Source organism: Pelmatolapia mariae, linkage group LG23 (assembly GCF_036321145.2).
Source record: "Pelmatolapia mariae isolate MD_Pm_ZW linkage group LG23, Pm_UMD_F_2, whole genome shotgun sequence".
Classification (NCBI taxonomy): domain Eukaryota; kingdom Metazoa; phylum Chordata; class Actinopteri; order Cichliformes; family Cichlidae; genus Pelmatolapia; species Pelmatolapia mariae.
Genome location: NC_086246.1, coordinates 40,327,535 through 40,344,802, shown reverse-complemented (window position 1 = coordinate 40,344,802; position 17,268 = coordinate 40,327,535). Strand labels below are relative to the sequence as shown.

Genomic DNA, 17,268 nt, shown 5'->3' with positions numbered 1-17,268 from the left:
CGGAGCAACAACAAGAGACAACATCATCACATTAGAAAGGTATGGTAAAGAAAATGAGAACACCAAGAAAAGAAGCAAAATCTGGGACCATTTCAATTTTATTAACAATGCAAAGGCAGAGTGTAGAGTCTGCAAGAAAAGACTATCATATAGAGCCTGCTCCACAAACAACCTGCACAGGCACCTGAGAACTGTCCACCCATCAGTGCAATGGGAAGATAAAACACAGTCAGTTGAGTGTGATATTAATATTTATAAATGCCAACCTTTCCCTTAATTAAAGAACTGGGCGTTCATTTTTTTTTCTTTTTGTTTTGCATATTTTAATCAATATTTTATTGTGTTATGGTTTGCAGTGTCTTCTGTTGTTTCCTTTTAAATTTGTTTAAAAGGAAAAATCTGAAAATGTAAATAGTTAAAAGTTGAATTGTAAATAGTTGTTTTTTGTATTTTATAATTATTTTTTTTACATTTTATGTGGAGTGAATAAATAAAAGAATATTTATATAATAAACATATATAAATAAAAACACATTTTTTACATTAGTAGTTCATTTTGTGCATAATTTTATATTGTTGTTGATAATAAATTAATTAAAGCAACAAAACAACCTGAAGAGCCGCTTTGACAGCTACTCTGGTCAGCTGGCACTAACAGCATCACTGTAGTTTTGTGAAAACAGGAAGTTGAAGGGATAATTGTGATAGCCTTGATATTAGCTTATCTAACATTCACTTGACAAAAAGTCATTTCACATAGTATCTGAGTTTCTTGTTTGTTTTGTTAACTCATATGTTGGCAATGACACTGAAATAAAGGAAATGAGACTGCGGCTTGTCAGATGCATTTTTATTTCCATTTTTTGGTCACGATGACAAAGCAAGCAGAGAAAACCACTTCAAAATGTTTAAGTTTCAGTATGCAAAAGCCAAACTTTTACACCAAACTGTTTCTGCCGGTCACAGTTTTGTTGATCCATTGAAGGTATTTTGTGATGTCGGTGTAGACGTTGGGCTCTTCTGGGTAATTGCAGATACCATTGTGGTTATAAGAAACAATGCCAACAGCTAACCCTTGACACACCAGAGGTCCCCCAGAATCACCCTGTGAGGAGCAAAGATTTCAATTTTTCTATTTAAAAAAAATGATTCTTTTGTTAATGGAACACAAGTTTAACTTTCAGTGAAAACAGAACACATACCTGACAGAATCCTTTGTCTGTGCCATATCCACCTGCACAGACAACGTTGGCAGGAAGCCTACCCCACTGGTCCTTACAGACTTGTTTGTTAATGACAGACACGTCCACCACCATCAGCTCGTTAGCAGTTTTATCATCATCAGTTTTAGTTTTTCCCCATCCAGCCACCTGACACACTTGGTTTTCTCGAAGGTGTATTTCTTCAGGTGGAAGCTGAATTGTTCGTACCATGTGGCCTAGATGAGCTTTCTTAGACAACTGGAGACAAACAACATAAAGTAAAAATGCCAGTTTTCTTATGATTGCTCTTTTGTTGCAATGTAATTAGAATAATAAGACCGCAAATATGTCATGTAAAACTGTTGTGAACATGAACATGTACTTACTTTAATCAGCATGATGTCATCACCAAGTCCAACATCTTTATAATTTTCATGGATGATTTTTTTTTCAATCCTTATTTTTTGATGATTGCCATTCTTGAGATTGTGGTTGCCGAGAACAACGTGTGTGGGGTTGCTGAAGGAGTAATCAATGAAAGGAAATCAATACATTTTCTAAATGCGTTTCAGTGACATGAGTCAGAGATTACAGCAAAAGATGTTTGATTACTCACGAGCCATCACAGTGTGCAGCCGAGACTACAAAGTCCTCCTTGATGAGAAATCCTCCGCAAACATGTTCACCCTTGTTGTTCTGCACAGAGGCCATGTAATGCATCAATTTTTGGGGGGCTTTTTCACCATGTATGATGTGACTTCCATGTGCTGAAAAAAGTAAAAGAACAAACTAAAGAAAATGTAGGTAATGCCATATTAAATGATCAGAGAATAATAACAAAGCTTTCTTACCGAGCTTTCCAAGGCATGCCAGAAGATGAAGGAGCAGGCTTTTCTGCAGACCGAGCATGATGCCAGCGAAATGGTTACCATGTGTTTGAGTGTCGAGGTGAACCTTTTATACAGCAGTTTGTCTCACTGACAAGTATGATTACAATGAATCTTAATTTACCTTCTGTTACGCCCCAGTCTAGGGGTACAGGAACGTAGCATAAGAGTTAAAAAAGGAAGTAACACCTTCTAACCACATTATTTATGCGACGCAAGTTTTCATGTTTGGCAATTTACATGATCTTTTTTATCATGATTAAAGTGCCTCGTGAGTCTGAAACAGAGGCGGAGCCAGACATTTTATACACCCGGGGCTTAGCCCTAAAGGGTAGTATGCATGTGGGATTGGGGGGGCGGGGTTAACTAAGCAGCAATGCAGAAAAAATCAGGGCTGTATCAGGACACAGGGACTAAACCCCAATTCAACCAGACCCAGAACTGATCGGGAATTAAAACAGGACTACTTTAGGACTTAACCGAGACAGAACCAGAATCAAAACACTAAAAATCATCATAGACCTGCACTACACTTATTTTTTTAATTCTACCAAAGTACACTATTTAGATTCAGAAAGGTTTATATAATTATTTAGCCTTGTTGTGCAAACAAGCCTGCATAACTTAAAAAACATAGAATTTGAAAAATAACAAACCTAAAAAGAAACACTAGGTACTAGATACATGTTCTGATGAGTTTTGGCAAACAACCATTTGACTAACAGGTCTGTCTCACCTGCTCTTGTTCCATCTCTGTTCTGTCCTCATTCTCCTCTCTCTCTCCCTCTCTGTTCCTCTCTCTCTCTCTTTGTGCTGACAATCAAGCCAAACACCAACATCATCAAATATACAGTTGAAACCAGGTATTTACATACTCTTCAGATAAAAGCACAAACACTTTTTTAATTGTAACATCAAATCAGACTAAATGTTCATTTTTTTTAGATTGATAAATATAAAAAACATATTTGTTAAATTTAAGAGTAAAGAGAGAAACTATCTGTATTTCTTAATTAAAAATGGCACCAAAATGTATTCAAAATTGAGCCACACTTACGGAGGTCCACAATTCTTTTCCTGGTGTTTTGGTTGATATCTCTTGATTTTCCCATGTCAAAGAAACAGGCTCTGTGTTTTGCCTTATATGCATCCACAGGTGTGCCACCAATTTACTCACATGGACTCTACTAACCTATCAGATGCTTCTTAAGCTCAGAATGGAATCGTCTGGAGTTTTCTTATTAATTAACAATAAACTTAGTGTATATGTACTCCTAAATTTGATGAAAGTGATAAAAAATAGACAGCTCTCTCTCTCTCTTTATTCTGACATTTAACTAATTCAAAAGATATTTCAATATTTATTTATCTATAACAAAAAAGTTTACTCTAAATTGATGTTTAACAGTAACAGTAAAAAAAAAAAAGTGTATGTAAATATCTGGTTTCAACTGTGAATATACTGCTGTGTATTGAAAATTCTCTTGTTTTGCATAGAAATAAATTGAACAACATACAAAGCATAATTAAGAAAGAAGCCCCTTATGTCCATTGTTGTGTTCATCAATACATAACAGTGCTTTGTTTAGCCGTGGAGGGTAACAACTGAAAATATGAAATAAACACACATGTAAGCTACGACTCTCTAAAAAAAAAACAAAAAAACAGCATTGTTGTTCGGCTTTTCATTTCGCCATTTGTTGATTCACTCCAAGAGCAAGTAATGTAATATGGGTCAAGTGATCAGTTTGATATCAATCTTTTGTGATACACCGTCATATTTACATTATTTGTACAGTACGAATGATTTGCTTTGGTACCTGGTCAAACTTAAGCTCTCCTCCGTCTGCCTGTCTGCACTTCTCCTACAGGAAACTCGCAGGCAGCTTCTCCCCCCTCGCTCACATGCTTAAGTGCGGTGCTCAGTCGCCCAGTGCCTCAACTCGGATCATACCAAAATTAGGGGGGAATTTACGCACAGTCGGAAATTCCCACAGTGTGCACTATGTGCTTCGAATATTGTGTGTAGTTTTTGTTTTATACAGTTGTCAGTCAGGCATCTAACTATGAAAAAAATTACACTCCAAAAGACCCCGGGCTTCTGAAAAAACAACCCGGGCTTAAAGCCAGTAAGCCACCCCCTCGCTCTGCCAATGGTCTGAAACACATTTGTGTGGCTCAGTCATCATCATATTACCACCATTTGCTGCTTGCTTTGACTTTTTTTTATAATTTAACACTCTCTTTTTGGACATACTGTTTTCTTCCACATTTATAAATTAAGTGATTTTTGTTGGATCTAACAAACCAGAAAAACCTGCTGACAGCATTTTCAAAGCTAGATGACATCCGTGTAAAGCTAGTGCCAGCATAGAAAGACATATATACCTACATATATTAGTTGGTTTTCTCTCGTGTGAATCAACCAGTTGCTAAATTTGCATTTCTGACACATATTTGTGTAATATCAGTTAACTGCTTACTAATTAACGATAAATTATTTAGTAAGTACTTCAGCAAATGTTATCCAGCCCTATGAAACCAGAAGTAAGATCATTAGCAGATTACAGTTTTGTTGTGTCAGTGTTTCCTCTCCAGTTGTTGCTCATTGAACAGTCATGTCAAACTTCTGTCTTCACAAAAATTAAGTCTGGTTTGCTTTCTGCTAATCACTGCTAATACCAGAATATGGTTTTCAGCCAGTAATGCAATATATATAATTTTACTTCTCACTTTCTTCCAGCAGATGACCCCAAGTTGATAATTGGGACTTATTTCATATTACTGCAAGCTTCCTTATATGTAATCAGGCCCAGTGCACCCGAGAGTTTCATACTAATATAGCTGGTGGATTGACTTTTGGAGGTTTGGAGGTTTTGAGGTTTCCATATAAAAAGATGACCTAATGTGCTTTATTTTTACACTGTGTTGCATGCATTCTTAAGCAACATCCAATATGACAACAGACAGTAAAATCAGTACACAGCATATAATCAATAAGCAACAGATTGTAGCCTAAAATATCCTTCTCCCCGTCATTTCTATTTTTGTTCACTCAGTTTGGGATTTGTTCATTCCAGGCTTGTTTTCTCTGATCTTTCACACAGCAAAGTAAAGAAGGCAAACTGAAGACTTAACACAATTAAGTGACATTATCAAAGTGCACCTCAGTGCAGCCAACTAGATAAAACACAGAAACCACAGCATTCAGATGAGCTGTCATTATAGTTACTTGAAAAACATTTGCGCACATACTCATCTTTCACATCTGTGTTCACATTCAGAACACTTTCACTTATGCTGATGTCTCAGTGACTGTGTGTTTGCACTATTAATCTGACTTCATTTCTGATCTGAACCTGTAGACGGCCTCATAAATATCTTTATAAATGCTGTATTACAGTGTGAGTCCGAAACCTTTATTATGTGGTGATTTTCACACAATATCTTAAACAAACTCGTTCTTCAGTTTTCTGCTCTTAATGTCATTTTACTTTTGTAATGTTTACACTTTGCTCCTCATGTTCCTCCATATTTTTAAATCAGGTGATTTCTGTCGAATGTTTAGAACACAGATGTAACTTTATTACAGAAATATCAGTTGGTATTTTGCATGATAACTCATTTTTTACTCTTACGACTCATCCCAAATTCGTTCATAACTTAAATCAAGTTATGAAGCTATTATGCTAAGCCAAACCAGCTATAATATATTATAATAAGCTAGATGATGCTGTTTTATTTGTATTTTTACAGAATTATTTTTGGTATTTTTGGTACCAAGATGCTTAAAGTGGACATAAACCACTACAAGTATTAAGTCTAATTTACACCATGGAGCCCTACTTTAAAAAAACAAACAAAAAACTGTCATGCATGAACTCTGTCTGTTAAGCTGGATTTTCAAAATAAGAGTTTGAAGTTGCAGTTTTTAGAGTGTAGCACCATCTTGTGGCAGTACAGAATGTGAAGTCACTGGGTTGGTTGGTTGGTTCTTCACTGGTTGTTAGCTCAAATGAATCCACCTGTTGGCCGTAATGGCCAGGCATTTTAAGAATGCATTTTATGAATGAGGACTGTGTGGAGGAGACAGTGTTTGAGTCATGTTCCTTGTAGGGATGGGAACTGATAAGAATTTAGCAATTCTGATTTCATTATCGATTCTCAATGGCTCCTCTTTGAAAGTCACCACTATCGCCAAACATCATATTACATTCATGCAAGCCCACATCACAAAGAGAAGATGAAAGCCAGCACAAAGAGACTTTAAAGCAGGGGTGTAAAACTCCAGACCTCAAGGGCCGGTCTCCTGCAGGTTTTAGATATAATCCTGGTTCAACACACCTGAATCAAATAGTTAGTTCATTACCCGGCCTCTGGAGAACTTCAAGACATGTTGAGGAGGTAATTTAGCCATTTAAATCGCCTGTGTTGGATCAAGGACACATCTAAAACCTGCAGGACACCAGCCCTTGAGGCCTGGATTTGGACACCCCTGTTTTAAAGCGATCATCACCGTGATTCTGCTTTAGAAACATGAACAGGTAGAAATGGAGGCTGCAGCCTGACTGCTCATCAGTTTGTTACCTGCTGAAATTGAAGTTCAGGCTCTGGCTGCTGGTCTGGAGTCTGCATACGCTCACATTTCAAGACACAAACTGAAACCAGCTGATTGCAGTTTAAGTACAAGAACCAATAAATGGGATGAATAGACAAGCAGACTAACAATGACAAGGAACTGGAACACTGGTTCTCGATTCCCATCCCTAGTTCCTTGGTCAGGTGTACAAAACAAGCCACTCAATCAGCTAGCAGAGCAGATGTTCACAAGATGCAACTAAGTATTTTAGGTAGTATTAAAGTGTAATTAATATTTAACCCTGGGGGTAAATTACACTGTGCTTTTATTGTAAGGTAAAGACTCTACAGTAATACAGAGAAAACCCTCCAAATCAGATGACCCCCTATGATGAGCAAGCGCTTTGGCAACAGTGGGAAGGAAAAACTCCATTTTAACAGGAAGAAACCTCCAACAGAACAAGGCTGAGGGAAAGACAGCCAAAGACACGCTGTGGAAGAGAGCCAGAGATTAAATTATAATAAGTATGTTTGCAAATACTTGCACTCTGTGTGATCATCAGCCTTCTTAAAATCTCAGACACCCCAAATAACACTGGATAAATATTCCTGGAAGAATAATGAATGAGAAACTATTGTTTCTTCACTGTTTTCTAACAATACTGCCAATAACACCGCTGATTTCCCTCAAGACCTTCAGCCTCTTGTGTAATTTTCTGTACATTTGTAATATTTTGTAAAACACAAATCAGAGCTTGGAACAGCATGTGCTACTCCTGGGAAGTCAATGAAATTACAATTGTTTAGCTGGGAATCACGAACTTTATTCATTACTGAGCAGTCTTTCTGTGCTTTTCATAAATAACTCTTCTTATATATCACTATTATCACTTTTGTTCCACATATGTCTCTCTTAGCTCTTCCTTATCAGGAAGAACACTCTATATAAATATCATCTATATACAAATCTATAATTTGTGACATTACATATTTATTTTTCTTTTTGTTTTATGCAAAAAAAAAGTTTGTCTAACAAGTGAAGAAAGCAGAGGCACCACCTGAAATGTCAGAGAAGTAACAAGGAAATAACATCTTCAGATTTAGATATAAGCTCAAACTCTCTGCAGTCATAACTGTGATATTATAGTTGGAGTTGGAGCACGTGCAGTATATAATCACTGAGTCATTAACAAAGTCAAAAAGATTTTACATATCAGGCCATGAAAAAATATCTGCTTCCTAGCAGGCCTTAAAATTAGAAAAACCTCACACTAACGACAACGCAGCACATCAGACAGATTATTTATTCATTTAACAGAAACAACCAAAAAATAAGAAGGAGCCTGTGAAAAACTGAGTACACCCCATGATTCAGTACCTTGTAGAAGCTGTTAAAATCTACTCATCAGAGAGCTTATCATGAGTCTTAGTGATCTTAAAATTGGAACTTTATTTTAGTTAGAGAGAGAGAGTTAGGCAGGTGCAATGACATGAAAGGACTCAGGCTCCCACAAATAGAGCTTTATAACAATTAAACCTCCTTGACATGAATGCTTGATATGAGATCGTGCTGGGGAATCTAACTTGCTCACTGTGTTTCTAAGAGAGATAATAATTAATAAACTTTAATATTCCAAATTTGAATAACTCTCTAAAAACGTTTTTATGTATCAGAGCGATCCCACCGTCCCTCCTGTTTTTGTGTAATATCCAAAACTATGGTTAGCAGGTGATATTTAACAAGCCCTGTGTTATGAGCCCTGTTGTTATTTGCTAATGGTCTGACATTAAGAAGTGCTGGGAGTGATGGTAGCATCAGCAGATTTTGATCACTCTCTGTTGTTGGTCTGTTGTTATTTATAATGATGTTGTTAATTATTATGATTTGGGAAAGTTATATAGTGATGTTTGTGTAGACGGTGAGAAGTTCAAGGGATCAAAAAATATGTGGTTCCTTATTATAAAGGAAGTGCTCTCAATATGGGATTCATAATGTTTACTTGGGGTCCTATCTCCACCATTTAGGACCCAAATGATGTCAGTAGTACCTGGGCTGGTCAGACTGAGTGAGTGATGACTCTGATGAATTGACTTCACCTGCTGTGATGGTACCTAAGTGGATAATAGAGTATGAGATGTTTGGGGAAAGAAGTTTTGCTCCAAGTCTATGTGGATGTATACCATCGTATCTGAATGACTAGGTGTGTTCTCAGCAGAGGTTGACATTGTCAGTGAAGGAGATGGTGCAGTGGGAGTGGTTTGTGGCTCAGCTGCAGGGGAGGGGTGGAGCAGTGGGTTTCAGGGTGTGGTGTAGGAGGAAACTGACTCCCACAGCTGTTCTCAATCACCTGGTCATGCCTTTGCTACTACAGTTGGATGCCGGGACCTGATGAGAGAGAGCTGTGTGGTGTGTGGATCTGAAGGAGGCAGCTGAAAAGCTGTGCAAAGCAAAAGTATTTGGAAATATTGCAGATAAACATAATTTGCTCCTGCAACGCTGCATGCATCAGGTCCTTTGTGTGCTACAGAGACATATGCCGATGAACAGGGCTGCACTGGTAAATTGGCATACCAGGCAACACAGTTGTGGGCCAATGTGTCAGTATAATATTCTTTATCTTTGTCTTTATAGATGTCTATAGATGGACAAACAAAAATGAAAAGGTGTGTCAATTACCCACAGTTACTGGGCAGAACCGTCCACAGAACAGCAACAACGTAAACCCTCACAGTCACTGGAGGCTGCTTTTAGCTCTAGCTGTGGACATGTGCAGGAGGAGGGACTGCAGTCCAACAACAGTGTGAGGAAGAGAGGGATGAAGGTGTAATTAACAGGGTAAGAAAACAGATGGAGGAACATCATCAGGAAACAAGTGGTTACTATTATTTATTATACAATATTAAACCCCTTAGGGTGACTGCTGTTGTGATTTAGTGCTATATATACAGTGTTGGGAAGGTTACTTTTAAAATGTATTCCACTACAGATTACAGAATACATGCCCCAAATGTATTTTGTAACGTATTCCGTTACGTTACTCAACGAGAGTAACATATTCTGAATACTTTGGATTACTTTTTACAACTACATGAATGTACTATTGCTGTGTGATTTATTACTATTACTGAAGGTCCGCGGCTCCGAACCGTAGTAAAGGGACCTCTGGCTAATACGTCGGGTTCCATGTCGGGCTCATAGCCGAAAAATAGCTTTACTTTGTTGTCTGGGTCAACTTTGCTAGCGAGAGACAGAGAGAGGCGTTGAAAGGCTGCTGCAACGGAACTTATTGTTTCGGAGGAAAACACGAATACAGTGTACAGTCGAGTCTTAATAGCTTACTTACAACTGGGCTCGTCAGGCACTCTTCTTGGCTGCAGTGGTTATTATTATATTTACATGCTTCCAGCTCCCATTTCTGCTCGGTGACAGCTCGTACTTTTCCACTCTCCTTTTTCTCCCTCCTCGCGCTCACAGACACATAACGGGTATGGCAGTCCATTCTCCCTGCAGCACGGACTACACTGCCCATAAGGCTAATTTCTTTAGGGCGATGCCTGTAGCATTCTGCCTATTAGCTTAGCACAGCAACAACAACAAAAAGGCGCTCTCTCACCCAGGAAACACACAGTCGCAGAGAGAGAGCGTCACCATTAGTGATGTTCGATTCGTGAACGAATCGTTCAATACTCGAGAATCACTTTACTGACTCGTGAATCATGATTCACAAGCGCAACTGACTCACTGACTCATCCCTGTTGCTGTTAGCAAACTAATTCCATTAGTAGAAATATATCTAGCTTATAATTAAAATTGTGGGGGAAAAAACAACAGCCAGTTTATTAACAAAAACATTCCTGCTCTGAACTGGAAGAAAAAACCCTGAGTAGAAGCTCACATCAAGACAATAGCTCCTCGGTTCACAGTAGCATCGCACAGCTAGCATGCTAACAGCACATTTGAGGTACTCACCCCCTCCCTTGCTGTGCTGAATCATAGCATAAGCGAATCACTCAGGACTCACTAACCCCCTTCCTCCTGGCTCACAGCTCAAACGAGTTGAACGAATCAATGAATCACTCACCCCCTCCCTTGCTGTGCTGAATCGTAGGCTGTGTCCCAATTCAGGGTCTGCACGCTTAAAGTACGCATTTCAAGTGCGAATACGTCACCGCCACGCGACGACTGCTGTCCCAATTCAAAGTGTACTTCAAATGCATACTCCAAATGCGCCGTCGATTTCCCCAAATATCAAGCGTGGTCCGGTGCACGCTTCGTGGTCCCGTATATCCCACAGTTCATAGCGCGGCGGTGGGTGTGGATAATTTTGCCGCAAAATACGGCAGAAGGGAGCGGCCGAAGAATGAACTGGCAAAAGTAAGTACTGAATATGATGTCACTTATTTATGTGCGAATGTTTAATAATGAAGAACATTAAAACATTACTGTTGGCCACATGTCAGCAAAGTTATGTGACATTAGTGATGTTTGCACTTTCAGCGTTAACTTGGTTTTAAAGCCTTTACTTCTAAACATATATATATAGTCGACCTTAATCTTACAGAGAATATGATGATTTTATGGATAATTAAAGTCAGTCATCCACAAACACAACAAGCTGAAAGTCAGTGATGCTGCTCGGTTTGCAGTCCTGAATATCACGGCACAAGCAGGATTCACTGCACTGTTAATGTTAGCTATGTTATATTGCTGCCTGTTTGGTGGTGTCGAGCCAAACGGACTTTAACGTCTGTTTGAACGAGCTGACGGTTCACTCGTTAAGCTGAAAGAAAGATGCTTTAATCACAGGAGTCACACATGTGTCCACTGGACCATCTGGAACTCTTCTTGTTTAGCACTCGTAATAACACAAACACTAAATCCTCCTTCTCTTGTGCTGTTTTGTAGCAGTGTATACACCTGAGACTGTCACCTGTCTGTCTGTCCTGCACTCTCTCTCTTTTTCTTTCTCTCTGATTGTGGAATAAAAGTATGAACATGTATTTATAAGTTACACTTGTGTTTGAATCCTGCAGCTTATCACACATTTGATTTCCATGTGTGACGACTGCAAGTGTCCAGAGTGAGGACAGACTGAGGGACCCACTGCTGCACATCATCTGTGAGGCTTTGCACCCCTGATGATCCACCAGGACAAACTCAGCAGTGTGTGAGGAAGAGGAGGAGGAAGAGCCAGCAGCAGCTGACAGATGGAGAGACTACACAGACTGTTCCCTGTTTGTGAAGGACTGCTAGGAAAGTTTAACATAACTAATTGTCTGTCCTGAATCAGTCTTATTAGGTAATGTTCAAATAATTTTATCATTCCAGTGTTTTCAGTGTGGGAGAAAGTACTCAGGGCCTTCAAGTTACACACTATGAAAGGCAGAAACAAGTTTAATATTCAGAAACCTAAAGTATGTATCAGCAGCAGAATGGACCTAAAAATAAATGTTTGTTTCAGTTCTATGAAGCTTTGAGTATTTTGGATTAGTATTACTGCTGTGTTTGTTGCATCACATTGCTGTAATTGTTTATATGCTTTATATACTCAGAGGTAAGTTGATCTATAGTGTTACATCGTATTCTATAAGGATGTTATGTGTTTGTATACTTTCTGCCCAGTTTGACCCATTTAGCAGAAGTCAGCCTGTTTAAGGCTCTGATATCTATTCTGTATGACTTAAAGCAGTTATGACATGGTCTGATTTTCTCACCCAATAAAGGAATATTTAATATATCAGTCTACTCTTCATTCTATCAGAAACAGTTTTCACAGCTCCTACATTTTCCTTTTACACATATATGTAAGCACTGAGCCAAATGTAATAATTAGAGATGGCACGATACCACTTTTTTATGTCCGATACCGATACCGATATCATAAATTTGGATATCTGCCGATACCGATATTAATCCGATATAGTGTTTTTTAATCAATAAAACTGTTTTTTTTTTAATATCTTGCTGCATTTTGTATAAGTTCATACTCAAGTTTAAATAAACAACAAAACTAAAGCTATTCTGTTATACCTGTATGTAAAAAATACACTGCACCCAAAATATTTCATAGTTCAGCAATACTGATCAATCTAATAAACTTAAACCTACTCCATCCTTCCTATTCTGGTATTTTAAAAAGTACTTAGCAGAAATATTAAGCAACCTAACTAATAGGGTTGCAAACTCCCAGCAAAAAAAAAAAAAAGGGAACCACCCCCACCCTCCACCTCATGATGCTTAATCGACGTAATCAACTTTAATTTGATGCAGTGTGAAAAAAATGCACAGAAATAAATTATTTTTCAAGAATAATTAAATATATTCAACATCTTTCTTCTACAGAATTGCAGACTGCACAGATGGTACTTTCCCAAAGGAAAAAGTACTATAGCTTTCTAGGGTATATTAGACTTAACAGTTACTATATACAGTAATGGACTTCTATACATTTTACATCAGATTAAAACTTTGGGTGTAAGATTCAGATAATTATTTATTAAAAGCTAGACATTTTAAATGAGAATAAGAAAGATAAGTATGTCTTTGTGCCCCCTTTTCCCTGTTAATGCCCTATCGGCCCCCCTGGCTAAACTTTGCTAGATCCGCCCCTGCACAGTTACCAGCCGTCAGCTACGTAGAAAAGGATCCTGGTCTAGAAAGTAATATTAAATAAATTCTAACAACAGCTTATCAAGCTTAAACGTGCTGCTGTTGTTCAGCCGCTGGTTTCCTCTTTCTGGTGCAAAGTGGGCCAAAAACAAAGAAGAGAGACGGACTCGCGACAGAAAAGCCGATCAGCTGATCATTAAGCAGTTTCACGATTGAAGTAGCAGCAAGAGAGGGAGAGAGAAGAGGCTCCATATATCGGTTGTTAAGCTTAACGTAGGTACGCTTTACAAACATTCAGAGATGAACTTACACACTTGCTTTACTTCTCTCTGGGATAACGTCCTCGGAGATGAAATGCTGGATTGCTAGCGAGGCTACAAATAAACACAGCCGCTCTATCACGTGAGCACACTGCTTCGACGTGCTACGGTTACAAGCCGAGTTACGTCGTGTCGCAAGTTTTGTGAGGTGCTTTTTTGATATTTAATGGATCGGATTACATTTTTTAATTTCTCGCCGATATCCGATCCAGTAATTTAGGTCAGTATCGGACCGATACCGATACTTAATATCGGATCGGTCCATCTCTAGTAATAATGCCAACATATTAGATGAACAATATTTGTCTCTTATGTATAATACATCTATATATACACTGTCAAAGGTACTTGTCTTTGAGTGAAGATTTAAGGTGATAGGACATATAAATAACTGCAACTTAAATCTTTGACCCAGAGTTCAAGCTCACTGCTGTAATATATCCTGTAAAATATATATATATGTATATATATATATATATACCATAATAATCTGACAATACATATAATATTGGCCATATTATATTTACATTACCACAGTGAGATGATTTTAGTCTCATGAACAACATTAGCTGATTGTTATTTACTAACTAATCTTGAAATGACTGTTCAGTACAGAAATGAAGCCCAACTATCATGTTTTACAGTCCCGTGGCCTCAGCCTCAGATACTCAACTAATCAAAGTGATGTCATGACAAAAATGAAGGACCAACAAAACATTTTTCTCCTTCATTTCTGTCACACACTGCTGTATGACACGTTTCTCGCGGTTAGTATCATGGTTGCTAGGCAACCTGAACAGCGCGACGAAGGCTAGACCGTCCCATTTCACAAGCCTCTCACTTCCGCACTTCCCGTACTTATAGTACGCACCGTCCGTAGTACGCGTAGTGTGCGTACTTCAAGCGTGCATACCCTGAATTGGGACACAGCCATAGCATAAGGCGAATCACTCACTCACTAACCCCCTCCCTCCTGGCTCACAGCTTCTTCTTCTTCTTCTTCTTGGTTGGCAACCAATGTTAAGGCACTTTACCGCCCCCTGGCTCACAGCTCAGTGGACATTTAGATGAGAAAATATATATTTGACACATTTAAGGAAAATACCAATAAAATAAAATAAAAATAAATAAATGTTCCCTTTAGAATTTTTTTGCTCTTTTTTGCTCTAAAGAAAATAGTTGTTTTCTTTTACAATCATTCATCTTAGCAGTAGGATTTACATTAAAAGAGAAACAAATTAAGTTTGAGTGAAAATATACATTTTTACACTCTCTGGTCAACTGACTCAGTGACTCAAATGACTCAAGAAATCCGATTCACTTTGGTGAGTGACTCATTAAAACTCGATTCAGTAAAAAGAATCGAATTTACCATCACTAGTCACCATGGCAACCGTAACGCTGCCGCCTGGAACAACAGAACATAGCTGTCAAACAAAACCCAAACAGGCCTGACCCGCCACAATATGAAACAGGAAAGTACCGCCGTGTAATCCATTTATTTCAACAAAGTAACTGTATTCTAAATACCACCTTTTTAAACGGTAACTGTAACGGTGTTCTGACAAACCATCCTACTTTGGCAAAACGTCCTACCATAGGTAGTTTATGCACATTTCTGCTGTCACAGAGTAATGCCAGCACAAATTTAAGTAGGTATGACGGTTTGCCACTTAACGTTGCCCATCAGAGTATGCTTGTAGCTTATATTCTTAAAGCCAGGATGGTTTGCCACTTCATTTTACCCGTTAAAGTATGCTTATAGGTAACATTCACAAAGGTAGCATGGGTTGGCACTTAATTTCACCCGTCAGAGTATGTTTCTAGCTCTTATTAACAAAGGTAGGATGATTTTCCACTTAATTTTAGCCGTTAAAGTATGCTTCTAGCTCATATTCACAAAGGTAGGACAATTTGCCACTAAATTTTAGCTGTTAAAGTATGCTTGTAGGTCACATTCACAAAGGTAGGATGGTTTGGCACTTAATTTTACCCGTCAGAGTATTTTTCTAGATAATATTCACAAAGGTAGAACGGTTCGCCACTTAATTTCGTGTTGTGCGCATGCGCAGAAACAACGGGTAGGATGGTTTGTCAGGTAGGATGGATTCCCAGAACAATGAAATACAGTTACTCATATTTTGTATTTTAAATACGTAATGGCGGTATATGTATTCCGTTACTCCCCAACACTGTATATATATATATATATGTATATATATATATATATATATATATATATATATATATATATATATATATATATATATATATATATATAAAACTAACTAAGATGTCCCAAGCCAACAACTGTTTAAAAATAACTATTTCGATATCAGTGATCAAACTTATATGTAATTCAATTTGTTTACTTAATTTGCTCAAATACGAGTATCGTCGACAGTGTGGAGCAAAAATCTCAGCAACCTGCTGAAATGCCCAACACCGTGGTGTCAGGTGGAAATGATTTGTCAGTGGTATTATTGATCATGGATCGACATTGTTATGATGATGCAGGAACAACACCAACACGGGGATATCAGCTATACCAGTAGTTGTGGGCTGGGGCCCCCTGGTGGGTCACAAAGGTACTGCAGGCGAACCGCAGTAATAACCAAATTCAGTCTGAGATTTTTAGAAGTGTGTAGAGTTACATATTTATATACATTTATTTATTTATATAAAAAGTGAATCAAAATTGGTTATGGGAGGTGGTGAATTTTAATTGTTATTCATTACTCTGACCTAAACTTACTGCACATTAGCTGCTAATATTCCCTCTGCAGTGGTAGCCACCTTGCATATGACTGCGTAGTATTAACGATTTATTACTAACAGTCTGTGTTGGTAATGCTGTTTTTAAAAAAACATATTCAAGGAAATACATCACTTTCTCTTATTTTTTGATTAGAAAAAGATTTAAGATTGGGTAGGCCTCGTGCGATTTTCTGCTTTTGAAGAGGGTCTGAGCAGTCTCAGCTTTGGGAAAGGCTGAGATATACCATTACCTGATCGTGAATCCTCCTACTCTGAGGATTACCCATAATCCTTTGGCATTACTAGTCCGTGCAGAGGGGCCTTTGAGACAGTAGGTGGTGCCATTGCCCTATTGAACAGTGGGGTTTAACTGTGTTGCACTATATTCACCTGCACGGATAACACTGGCATTGTTCCTCAGACTTGTGGGTTAATGACAGACACATACACCACTCTCATTTCAGTCATTCCCCCACCTGCCCATGCACATCCTTTTGTTGCAGGTGTATTTAAGCACGTGGAAGCTGAATTGTTTGTGCAGCCTATTTGAACTGGATAACCCTCAGAACCTGCCCAGTAGAGCCTGGCAGCCTGAAATTAACCTACATCTCTAAGGTGAGTGAAGCTACAACGAAGCAAAAGCCCAAGACAGAGTTCTGCTTTGTCATCAATGCACTTTCGTGACGGTACTTCCTGCAAGCCAATGATGTGACCGACATGAGAGACTGGGTGGCTGCTCTCAACAAGGCCAGCAAGATAACAGTGCCTAAGTCTTGCCCTGCACGTGTGAGGCCTGATGTGACCACAGTGATAAGTGATGCTCAGGCCCGCATGGGTTCTATCCCCATGCAGTGAGGTTAGCTGGTGATTCTAAATTCACACAGGAGTGTGAAAGGTTGTCTTTCTCTATGTGA

At 38.4% G+C, this 17,268-nt stretch overlaps 1 protein-coding gene across 1 annotated transcript; it reads right to left on the bottom strand.

The window, feature by feature from the left end:
- Positions 1–842: 842 nt before the first annotated feature.
- On the bottom strand, positions 843–2,329 carry LOC134620698 (duodenase-1-like). Its single transcript, XM_063466962.1, has 5 exons — positions 2,054–2,329; positions 1,819–1,969; positions 1,589–1,721; positions 1,203–1,460; positions 843–1,105 (listed from the first exon to the last, which is right to left on the bottom strand). The coding sequence occupies exons 1-5, from the start codon at positions 2,109–2,111 to the stop codon at positions 938–940; spliced, it is 768 nt and encodes a 255-aa protein (XP_063323032.1). The 5' UTR covers positions 2,112–2,329; the 3' UTR covers positions 843–937.
- Between the last annotated feature and the right edge of the window lie 14,939 nt (positions 2,330–17,268).

Coding starts and splice junctions, on each gene's coding strand:
- LOC134620698 (XM_063466962.1), bottom strand. CDS start 2,111: ATGCTCGGTCTGCAGAAAAGCCTGCTCCTTCATCTTCTGGCATGCCTT. Junction 1,722..1,818: donor GCTGCACACTGTGATGGCTC/GTGAGTAATCAA, acceptor TTACTCCTTCAG/CAACCCCACACACGTTGTTC. Junction 1,461..1,588: donor ATGACATCATGCTGATTAAA/GTAAGTACATGT, acceptor GTTTGTCTCCAG/TTGTCTAAGAAAGCTCATCT.